The 12,609-nt window shown below is 45.4% G+C and overlaps 1 protein-coding gene across 1 annotated transcript in view; it reads right to left on the bottom strand.

The window, feature by feature from the left end:
• VWA5B1 (von Willebrand factor A domain containing 5B1) overlaps window positions 1-12,609 on the bottom strand; it is a 71,374-nt gene that overhangs the window by 45,009 nt on the left and 13,756 nt on the right. Inside the window, exons 5-7 of the mRNA XM_040422522.1 lie at window positions 11,272-11,403; window positions 9,594-9,718; window positions 8,611-8,787 (exon numbers count right to left, since the gene is read on the bottom strand). Of these exons, the coding sequence (XP_040278456.1) occupies window positions 8,611-8,787; window positions 9,594-9,718; window positions 11,272-11,403 (434 nt within the window). The remainder of the gene's footprint in view (window positions 1-8,610; window positions 8,788-9,593; window positions 9,719-11,271; window positions 11,404-12,609) is intronic.

The raw sequence follows: 12,609 nt of genomic DNA, 5'->3' as shown, positions 1-12,609 counted from the left end.
CCGCACCGGGGAGGCGGTCTTAATCTGGAAGTACGTGTGTCCGAGGTTTTTCACCATTTAGATGCTGTGGTCAAGAACTTGACCACAGCATCAAGTGCTTGACCCCGGCATCTAAAGGCATTATTGCCGAGCGCAGACATCTGCTATTAGCTATGGCGCCCGCTGCACGCAGGAGTGGGTGCCATGTTTAAAGACCCTCCGCTGGGTGCCTAAGGGTCAAAAGGATTTGCCAGGGGTTGGATATTGATGACCTATTTTCAGGATATCAGATTAGTGGGGGTCCGACACCTAGCTCCCCCGCTAAACAGCTGTTTGAAGAGGCTGCACCGCTCCGATGAGATACCTCTTGGCCAAACGTTTATTTGGCCGTCTACATGTATGCTTGGCTTGGTCGAGCATGCATCTTTTCTGAATGAGGAGAGGGAAGAAAGTCACTAGCAGAGATCTCTGTTAGCGGCTTATCTGTCTGAAAACAAAAGGATTGGTCATCTCGGAATCCAACTGCCCGATCCTTATCGGAGTCGGGGGGCCCCCATACACAGTAGATAGCCAACAGTCCCGTCGGTGGGTTCATGCACATGGTCAGGGCTTATTAACAGCTCCGGGATCCAACAATTCCCCTAAAAGTACTACCTTCAATGTCATGCAGGCTTTAGGAAAGCTGTGTGGAAGCTGTAACGATGACCAGTCTGGATGACCCAGCTTTCCCAGACACCGATATACACGAGCAGGGCTTGTATTTACTAAGGAAATATTCATGTATCCACTGTATGGCCTCAGATGTATGCAACAAGCCAGACAAGGTGCGATCACACATCTCAGGAGAGCTTTCCAGTAATAATAGAGAAACGGAGCCGTGTCTCCATGGAAAAGCTGGGCTACAGCAGAGGGGACGCCCCCAACCGTCACGGGAAATGGTGTCACAACGACTGGAGCTGCGGTTACCCACAGGGATAGATGAATAGCTGCTCCTGTAGTATAAGGTCTGATCGCCCCCTTAACAGTGACCTCCACAGAGTCCGCCCCTTTAACAGTGACCTCCACAGAGTCCGCCCCTTTAACATTGACCTCCACAGAGTCCGCCCCTTTAACAGTGACCTCCACAGTGCCCGCCCCTTTAACAGTGACCTCCACAGTGCCCACCCCTTTAACAGTGACTTCCACAGCGCCCTGCCCCTTTAATGCTAGGGCTACACGACGACATGTGTCGCGCGACATTTTGTCTCAACAATTTTTATAATGATAGTCTGCACATGTGACATGCTGCGACTGCGACACGACAGTTGTAGAAAATCCATCCAAGATGGATTCTTCTGCGACTGTCGCATCGCAGTGGCAGCATGTCACATATCGCTGAGCAACACCATAGACTGCCATTATAAAAATTGTTGCGCAACATTGGTGCGACATCAATGTCGCGCGACACATGTATCAGTGTAGTTGTGCCCTATGTGTCTTGTGACTTATTGTCGTCCTGTAGCCCTAGCCTAAGGCCTCATGCACACGACCGTAGTTATGGTCCGCATTTGAGCCGCAGTTTTTGTGCTGTCCGCATCTGTTGCTCCGTTCCGAGGCCTGTCTACACTGGGCCGCCCATTCCGTTCTGCAAAATGCAGATTCGCGGTTTGCGGACTGCAAAAAACGGCACGGTCGTGTGCATGAGGCCTAAAGCTGACCTACAGCAGTGAAGAAAACTGGCTGGGTTGTTATGGAAACCTGTAGCAAAACTGTGTATGTGTTTACTGAGGGCCTGCGAGCTTCTATTGGCTGATAAGGGTCATGTGACCGTGTGTATGGCAGTTGGGATATGAAGAGAAAGACTTGCAGGCTTGTATTGGCTAATGCAGGTCATTTTTGGGGAATATCTCGGGAACGGTACGTCCTAGCCACCTCCGGACCGCCTAACGCAGGATCGCGTTCCGGAGGTGGCAGCCCTGCGCACAGTCACGCATATACGCGTCATCTCGCGAGACGCGAGACTTCCTGTGAACGCGCGCACACAGGCGCGCGCGCTCACAGGAACGGAAGGTAAGAGAGTTGATCTCCAGCCTGCCAGCGGCGATCGTTCGCTGGCAGGCTGGAGATGTGTTTTTTTTAACCCCTAACAGGTATATTAGACGCTGTTTTGATAACAGCGTCTAATATACCTGCTACCTGGTCCTCTGGTGGTCCCCTTTGTTTGGATCGACCACCAGAGGACACAGGTAGCTCAGTAAAGTAGCACCAAGCACCACTACACTACACTACACCCCCCCCCCCCGTCACTTATTAACCCCTTATTAGCCCCTGATCACCCCTAATCACCCCTGATCACCCCTGATCACCCCATATAGACTCCCTGATCACCCCCCTGTCATTGATTACCCCCCTGTCATTGATCAACCCCCTGTAAAGCTCCATTCAGACGTCCGCATGATTTTTACGGATCCACTGATAGATGGATCGGATCCGCAAAACGCATCCGGACGTCTGAATGAAGCCTTACAGGGGCATGATCAATGACTGTGGTGATCACCCCCCTGTCATTGATTACCCCCCTGTAAAGCTCCATTCAGATGTCCGCATGATTTTTACGGATGCACTGATAGATGGATCGGATCCGCAAAACGCATCCGGACGTCTGAATGAAGCCTTACACGGGCATGATCAATGACTGTGGTGATCACCCCATATAGACTCCCTGATCACCCCCCTGTCATTGATTACCCCCCTGTCATTGATTACCCCCCTGTAAAGCTCCATTCAGACGTCCGCATGATTTTTACGGATGCACTGATAGATGGATCGGATCCGCAAAACGCATCCGGACGTCTGAATGAAGCCTTACAGGGGCGTGATCAATGACTGTGGTGATCACCCCATATAGACTCCCTGATCACCCCCCTGTCATTGATTACCCCCCTGTAAAGCTCCATTCAGACGTCCGCATGATTTTTACGGATGCACTGATAGATGGATCGGATCCGCAAAACGCATCCGGACGTCTGAATGAAGCCTTACAGGGGCATGATCAATGACTGTGGTGATCACCCCATATAGACTCCCTGATTACCCCCCTGTCATTGATTACCCCCCTGTAAAGCTCCATTCAGACGTCCGCATGATTTTTACGGATGCACTGATAGATGGATCGGATCCGCAAAACGCATCCGGACGTCTGAATGAAGCCTTACACGGGCGTGATCAATGACTGTGGTTATCACCCCATATAGACTCCCTGATCACCCCCCTGTCATTGATCACCCCCCCTGTCATTGATCACCCCCCTGTCATTGATCACCCCTCTGTAAGGCTCCATTCAGATATTTTTTTGGCCCAAGTTAGCGGAATTTTTTTTTTTTTTTCTTACAAAGTCTCATATTCCACTAACTTGTGTCAAAAAATAAAATCTCACATGAACTCACCATACCCCTCACGGAATCCAAATGCGTAAAATTTTTTAGACATTTATATTCCAGACTTCTTCTCACGCTTTAGGGCCCCTAGAATGCCAGGGCAGTATAAATACCCCACATGTGACCCCATTTCGGAAAGAAGACACCCCCAGGTATTCCGTGAGGGGCATATTGAGTCCATGAAAGATTGAAATTTTTGTCCCAAGTTAGCGGAACGGGAGACTTTGTGAGAAAAAAATTAAAAATATCAATTTCCGCTAACTTGTGCCAAAAAAAAAAAATTTCTATGAACTCGCCATGCCCCTCATTGAATACCTTGGGGTGTCTTCTTTCCAAAATGGGGTCACATGTGGGGTATTTATACTGCCCTGGCATTCTAGGGGCCCCAAAGCGTGAGAAGAAGTCTGGTATCCAAATGTCTAAAAATGCCCTCCTAAAAGGAATTTGGGCACCTTTGCGCATCTAGGCTGCAAAAAAGTGTCACACATTTGGTATCGCCGTACTCAGGAGAAGTTGGGCAATGTGTTTTGGGGTGTCATTTTACATATACCCATGCTGGGTGAGAGAAATATCTTGGTCAAATGCCAACTTTGTATAAAAAAATGGGAAAAGTTGTCTTTTGCCAAGATATTTCTCTCACCCAGCATGGGTATATGTAAAATGACACCCCAAAACACATTCCCCAACTTCTCCTGAATACGGCGATACCACATGTGTGACACTTTTTTGCAGCCTAGGTGGGCAAAGGGGCCCATATTCCAAAGAGCACCTTTAGGATTTCACAGGTCATTTACCTACTTACCACACATTAGGGCCCCTGGAAAATGCCAGGGCAGTATAACTACCCCACAAGTGACCCCATTTTGGAAAGAAGACACCCCAAGGTATTCCGTGAGGGGCATGGCGAGTTCCTAGAATTTTTTATTTTTTGTCACAAGTTAGTGGAAAATGCTTATTTTTTTTTTTTTCATACAAAGTCTCATATTCCACTAACTTGTGACAAAAAATAAAAACTTCCATGAACTCACTATGCCCATCAGCGAATACCTTGGGGTCTCTTCTTTCCAAAATGGGGTCACTTGTGGGGTAGTTATACTGCCCTGGCATTCTAGGGGCCCAAATGTGTGGTAAGGAGTTTGAAATCAAATTCTGTAAAAAATGACCTGTGAAATCCGAAAGGTGCTCTTTTGAATATGGGCCCCTTTGCCCACCTCGGCTGCAAAAAAGTGTCACACATCTGGTATCTCCGTAATCGGGAGAAGTTGGGGAATGTGTTTTGGGGTGTCATTTTACATATACCCATGCTGGGTGAGAGAAATATCTTGGCAAAAGACAACTTTTCCCATTTTTTTATACAAAGTTGGCATTTGACCAAGCTATTTATCTCACCCAGCATGGGTATATGTAAAAAGACACCCCAAAACACATTCCTCAACTTCTCCTGAATACAGAGATACCAGATGTGTGACACTTTTTTGCAGCCTAGGTGGGCAAAGGGGCCCACATTCCAAAGAGCACCTTTCGGATTTCACAGGTCATTTACCTACTTACCACACATTTGGGCCCCTAGAATGCCAGGGCAGTATAACTACCCCACAAGTGACCCCATTTTGGAAAGAAGAGACCCCAAGGTATTCGCTGATGGGCATAGTGAGTTCATGGAAGTTTTTATTTTTTGTCACAAGTTTGTGGAATATGAGACTTTGTATGAAAAAAAAAAAATCATCATTTTCCACTAACTTGTGACAAAAAAAAAAAAATTCTAGGAACTCGCCATGCCCCTCACGGAATACCTTGGGGTGTCTTCTTTCCAAAATGGGGTCACTTGTGGGGTAGTTATACTGCCCTGGTATTCTAGGGGCCCAAATGTGTGGTAAGGAGTTTGAAATCAAATTCAGTAAAAAATGACCTGTGAAATCCGAAAGGTGCTCTTTGGAATATGGGCCCCTTTGCCCACCTAGGCTGCAAAAAAGTGTCACACATCTGGTATCCCCGTACTCAGGAGAAGTTGAGGAATGTGTTTTGGGGTGTCTTTTTACATATACCCATGCTGGGTGAGATAAATATCTTGGTCAAATGACAACTTTGTATAAAAAAATGGGGAAAGTTGTCTTTTGCCAAGATATTTCTCTCACCCAGCATGGGTATATATAAAATGACACCCCAAAACACATCCCCCACCTTCTCCTGAGTACGGAGATACCAGATGTGTGACACTTTTTTGCAGCCTAGGTGGGCAAAGGGGCCCATATTCCAAAGAGCACCTTTCGGATTTCACAGGTCATTTTTTACAGAATTTGATTTCAAACTCCTTACCACACATTTGGGCCCCTAGAATGCCAGGGCAGTATAACTACCCCACAAGTGACCCCATTTTGGAAAGAAGAGACCCCAAGGTATTCGCTGATGGGCATAGTGAGTTCATAGAACTTTTTATTTTTTGTCACAAGTTAGTGGAATATGAGACTTTGTAAGAAAAAAAAAAAATCATCATTTTCCGCTAACTTGTGACAAAAAATAAAAAGTTCTATGAACTCACTATGCCCATCAGCGAATACCTTAGGGTTTCTACTTTCAGAAATGGGGTCATTTGTGGGGTGTTTGTACTGTCTGGCCATTGTAGAACCTCAGGAAACATGACAGGTGCTCAGAAAGTCCGAGCTGCTTCAAAAAGCGGAAATTCACATTTTTGTACCATAGTTTGTAAACGCTATAACTTTTACCCAAACCATTTTTTTTTTACCCAAACATTTTTTTTTTATCAAAGACATGTAGAACTATAAATTTAGAGCAAAATTTCTATATGGATGTCGTTTTTTTTGCAAAATTTTACAACTGAAAGTGAAAAATGTCATTTTTTTGCAAAAAAATCGTTAAATTTCGATTAATAACAAAAAAAGTAAAAATGTCAGCAGCAATGAAATACCACCAAATGAAAGCTCTATTAGTGAGAAGAAAAGGAGGTAAAATTCATTTGGGTGGTAAGTTGCATGACCGAGCAATAAACGGTGAAAGTAGTGTAGGTCAGAAGTGTAAAAAGTGGCCTGGTCTTTCAGGGTGTTTAAGCACTGGGGGCTGAGGTGGCTAGAGAGCTGAGACCCCCACAAGATTTCATTTCCAGGTAGCAAGGGATGTGTACACCAAGTTTAGTTGAAATCGATGGTTGCGTTTTTGAGTGATCGCGGAACATACATACGTATATACGTCCTTCTTATATATATATATATATATATAGATATCAGTGATGTCAGTGACAGGGGGCGGGGCTGTGACAACCTCTCAGACATGATATACAGGCAGGTTGTCAGCAGTAATGGATGAGTAGCTGCTCCTGTAGTATAAGGTGTGAGGATCTCATGTCTGATCACAATGTAATGATATTATATCAGTGATGTCAGTGACAGGGGGCGGGGCTGTGACAACCTCTCAGACATGATATACAGGCAGGTTGTCAGCAGTAATAGATGAATAGCTGCTCCTGTAGTATAAGGTGTGAGGATCTCATGTCTGATCACAATGTAATTATATTATATCAGTGATGTCAGTAACAGGGGGCGGGGCTGTGACAACCTCTCAGACATGATATACAGGCAGGTTGTCAGCAGTAATAGATGAATAGCTGCTCCTGTAGTATAAGGTGTGAGGATCTCATGTCTGATCACAATGTAATTATATTATATCAGTGATGTCAGTGACAGGGGGCGGGGCTGTGACAACCTCTCAGACATGATATACAGGCAGGTTGTCAGCAGTAATAGATGAATAGCTGCTCCTGTAGTATAAGGTGTGAGGATCTCATGTCTGATCACAATGTAATTATATTATATCAGTGATGTCAGTAACAGGGGGCGGGGCTGTGACAACCTCTCAGACATGATATACAGGCAGGTTGTCAGCAGTAATAGATGAATAGCTGCTCCTGTAGTATAAGGTGTGAGGATCTCATGTCTGATCACAATGTAATGATATTATATTATATCAGTGATGTCAGTAACAGGGGGCGGGGCTGTGACAACCTCTCAGACATGATATACAGGCAGGTTGTCAGCAGTAATAGATGAATAGCTGCTCCTGTAGTATAAGGTGTGAGGATCTCATGTCTGATCACAATGTAATGATATTATATCAGTGATGTCAGTGACAGGGGGCGGGGCTGTGACAACCTCTCAGACATGATATACAGGCAGGTTGTCAGCAGTAATAGATGAATAGCTGCTCCTGTAGTATAAGGTGTGAGGATCTCATGTCTGATCACAATGTAATGATATTATATCAGTGATGTCAGTGACAGGGGGCGGGGCTGTGACAACCTCTCAGACATGATATACAGGCAGGTTGTCAGCAGTATTAGATGAATAGCTGCTCCTGTAGTATAAGGTGTGAGGATCTCATGTCTGATCACAATGTAATTATATTATATCAGTGATGTCAGTGACAGGGGGCGGGGCTGTGACAACCTCTCAGACATGATATACAGACTGGTTGTCAGCAGTAATGGATGAGTAGCTGTTCCTGTAGTATAAGGTGTGAGGATCTCATGTCTGATCACAATGTAATTATATTATATCAGTGATGTCAGTGACAGGGGGCGGGGCTGTGACAACCTCTCAGACATGATATACAGGCAGGTTGTCAGCGGTAATAGATGAATAGCTGCTCCTGTAGTATAAGGTGTGAGGATCTCATGTCTGATCACAATGTAATTATATTATATCAGTGATGTCAGTGACAGGGGGCGGGGCTGTGACAACCTCTCAGACATGATATACAGGCTGGTTGTCAGCAGTAATAGATGAGTAGCTGCTCCTGTAGTATAAGGTGTGAGGATCTCATGTCTGATCACAATGTAATGATATTATATCAGTGATGTCAGTGACAGGGGGCGGGGCTGTGACAACCTCTCAGACATGATATACAGGCTGGTTGTCAGCAGTAATGGATGAATAGCTGCTCCTGTAGTATAAGGTGTGAGGATCTCATGTCTGATCACAATGTAATGATATTATATCAGTGATGTCAGTGACAGGGGGCGGGGCTGTGACAACCTCTCAGACATGATATACAGGCTGGTTGTCAGCAGTAATAGATGAATAGCTGCTCCTGTAGTATAAGGTGTGAGGATCTCATGTCTGATCACAATGTAATGATATTATATCAGTGATGTCACTGACAGGGGGCGGGGCTGTGACAACCTCTGTGATTTAGAGGACATTACCCGCACTCTGGTGATGCTGACTCCGCTCATGCTTCCGCTGCGGTCGATGAGGAAGATGAATTCTCCTTGGGTCTTGCTGAGGTCGGTCTGCGCAGACTTCAGGTCCGGGCAGAAGTTCAGCATCACCACCGGGTTGTGACAGATGTCCTTAATGAGGCGCTTGCGGATTATCTCCGTCTATTAATAAGGAGGAAAACGGGCTGAGAGGCGTGAAAAGTAATTACCCCCCAGAGATACAACGAATGAAGTCTCGTCATAGACAAGTCACTGACGACTCATCTGCTCACTGTATAATGAAAGCTGCTGCTTGCTGTCAGTGACTGCAATCATTCGTCTTTACATTCAGAGGCTGAGAGGCCATCCTGATCTAATTCTGCTTACACAGCTGAGGGTTTGTGACAATGTATCAGTGTAGATCAACATTCCCCAACATGTGGCACTGCAGCTGTTACAAAACCACGACTCCCAGCATGCCCTGACAGCCGAAGGCACTTATTCCCACTGACACGTTGCAGCAAACAGCAGCTTGAGCTGTCTTTCAACCTTTCAATGTAAAAAAAATGAATGTTTCCATTCACTGACAGCAAGCATATAACAAAAATAAATGAAATTAAAATTGCATCATTTCCTTTATATATGAATGCTTTATTTTTCTTGCAAAGACCTTTACCCTCCTTGTGTCTTATACTCCAGTCACATCCAGAGCTGCACTGACAATGCTGATGGCGCACTGCGCCAGGTCTACCATCTCTGCTTGCAAGGAAAAGTTTGAACGCAGCTTTGGATGAGACTGGAGCATGAGGCGGAACGCATCTGACAATCGGTACATGATAAGCAAAGCAAAGCGTAAGCAAAAGTCCTATAAAACCGCCATAACTCGTCAGTATAGTTCCCGGAGCAGTCCTTTTGATAACCTCTGTGCTAATCTGGTCTCATATGGGGGAAGGGGGGGGGGGCTGTGACCTCCTAGAATCCGCTCTCACCTTTTTCTCTGGGCTTGGGTCTTTCTTGGTCCCTCGGATGAAGTCGCTCTTTCCTCTTAAGAACTGTTCATATTCGTAGGGGCTCATATCGCCTTCCTCCATGAGAATGTGTGGCAGATGAGGCTCTGTCCATACAACCGAGGATGTAGCGGGATGGAAACACAGAGAGGATGATGTTCGATTTTCATCATTACCAGGCCTAATTCACACACGTACACCCTTCCCCTTGGACTCTCATTCACACGACCATATGGCCGCGGTGCCCGTATTGTGGACCGCAAACAGCAGGTCCGCAATATACTGTGACCCACTGCTTTTTTTTTCCAATGGAAGAGGTCCACACAGGAAGTGACATCGCGGGGGGGGGGGGGAATACAGTCTTATAAACGCCTAGCTTGCTATAAAATACCTAAAACAAGATAATGTGGTAAAATACACTATTTGCAAGAAAAAAAGTTTTTCCACCATATACAGTACAGACAAAATGTTTGGACACACCTTCTCATTTAAAGAGTTTTCTTTATTTTCATGACTATGAAAATTGTAGATTCACACTGAAGGCATCAAAACTATGAATTAACACATGTGGAATTATATACATAACAAACAAGTGTGAAACAACTGAAAATATGTCATATTCTAGGTTCTTCAAAGTAGCCACCTTTTGCTTTGATTACTGCTTTGCACACTCTTGGCATTCTCTTGATGAGCTTCAAGAGGTAGTCCCCTGAAATGGTTTTCACTTCACAGGTGTGCCCTGTCAGGTTTAATAAGTGGGATTTCTTGCCTTATAAATGGGGTTGGGACCATCAGTGGCGTTGAGGAGAAGTCAGGTGGATACCCAGCTGATAGTCCTACTGAATAGACTGTTAGAATTTGTATTATGGCAAGAAAAAAGCAGCTAAGTAAAGAAAAACGAGTGGCCATCATTACTTTAAGAAATGAAGGTCAGTCAGTCAGCCGAAAAACTGGGAAAACTTTGAAAGTAAGGGCTATTTGACCATGAAGGAGAGTGATGGGGTGCTGCGCCAGATGACCTGGCCTCCACAGTCACCGGACCTGAACCCAATCGAGATGGTTTGGGGTGAGCTGGACCGCAGAGTGAAGGCAAAAGGGCCAACAAGTGCTAAGCATCTCTGGGAACTCCTTCAAGACTGTTGGAAGACCATTTCACGGGACTACCTCTTGAAGCTCATCAAGAGAATGCCAAGAGTGTGCAAAGCAGTGATCAAAGCAAAAGGTGGCTACTTTGAAGGACCTAGAATATGACATATTTTCAGTTGTTTCACACTTGTTTGTTATGTATATAATTCCACATGTGTTAATTCATAGTTTTGATGCCTTCATAGTCATGAAAATAATGAAAACTCTTTGAATGAGAAGGTGTGTCCAAACTTTTGGTCTGTACTGTACATGAAACAAAAGCCAAAAATACGAAGTGAAAGTACAGTGCCATCAGCCCTTCATAGATCTGGTGACACATTGTAACGAAATCTGGTGACAATGTGGCCACTGAGACTATGATTAACCAATTTTATGTCATCAGTGAGTCATCTAATGAACCATCTGCTCCATCCACGAAGCACTGAGATATTGATAGTTCTTCACGAGGTCCCCTTTCCTCCTCACACATCCACATCCATTCCTTCTCTGACTGTAGCATCCAGAAGCTCCTTACCGCTGGGGTGGATGAGGATCTCCACCGGACGGTCATACGTGTGCTTGTTGGCCAGTGTGATCATGATGCTCTTGGCAGAAGGAGCTGAGGGATCGGCGTCAGCTCGGATCTCATGGGTGGGACTCTCCACACCTGAAACGAGGAGGTGTGGTCCACATGACACCAGGTCACCATCTGTGGTCGCTCCCTTCTCACTGTTCAGTCTGATTTATGCTGCATCTTTGGCTTGTTGAATTGTTTGTTAACCACTGACTAGGGTACTGGCTCGAAGGGCGCATATACTTTTGCAACTATTTCTTCATCCCTACATTGGGAATGAAGCAACTGTGCCAACAGTCTTGGTTAAAAAAATCTCCTACTGTTTGAGGTCATATGCAGAGCTATGTATCTCCATGGTTACAGACTACAAACATATCATGTGTAGTCTGATTTTGCATTCATGTCCATGTCTTGAGCAAGACAATTGGCAGGAGTTGGTTTAACAAGAACTTCAGGATCCCACTACTCAAGCTTTCCATTGTATAATCAACCACTGAGATGCCCTGGTCTGCATAGGAGCTGTGCACACAGATTAGGAATATTTGCAATGATAGGTATATTGAGGCTCTAAAAATCGGTTGTAAAGGTGGACCTCCCCTTTAAGGCCTCTTGCACACAACTGTATGTATTTTGCGGTTCGCAAAAAACAAATCCACAAAAAATACGGATGACGTCCGTGTGCATTCCGTATTTTGCGGAACGGAACAGCCGGCCCCTAATAGAACAGTCCTATCCTTGTCCGTTATGTGAACAATAGGACAAGTTCTATCCTTTCGCGGAACGGAAATATGGAAACGGAATGCACACGGAATACATTCCGTTTTTTTTGCGGAACCTTCGAAATGAATGGTTCCGCATAAGGACCGCAAACGGAAACCACAAAAACGGAACAGAAATGGGAAAAAAAAACATTTGTGTGCAAGAGGCCTAAGTCTACCTACGGCTCGGTCTATCTGAGGCTGCCTAAGTCTACCTACAGCTCGGTCTGTCTGAGGCTGCCTAAGTCTACCTACGGCTCGGTCTATCTGAGGCTGCCTAAGTCTACCTACGGCTCGGTCTATCTGAGGCTGCCTAAGTCTACCTACGGCTCGGTCTATCTGAGGCTGCCTAAGTCTACCTACGGCTCGGTCTATCTGAGGCTTAGTCCACAGTTGTAGCTTGATTTTCCTTCACATGGGTCAAAGACTCGGCTCATTGCGCTAGCTCTGTATCTAAATATCATGGTCGATGCAGAACGGCTTGTTGGCACCCCTGGTAATCAGTATATGCTCCACCAGGCCCAGCCATGCCTCTGTCTTA

The sequence above is a fragment of the Bufo bufo genome, chromosome 1 (genome assembly GCF_905171765.1).
Source record: "Bufo bufo chromosome 1, aBufBuf1.1, whole genome shotgun sequence".
NCBI classification, from domain to species: Eukaryota; Metazoa; Chordata; class Amphibia; order Anura; family Bufonidae; genus Bufo; species Bufo bufo.
This window is presented reverse-complemented; position numbering and strand designations above follow the sequence as displayed.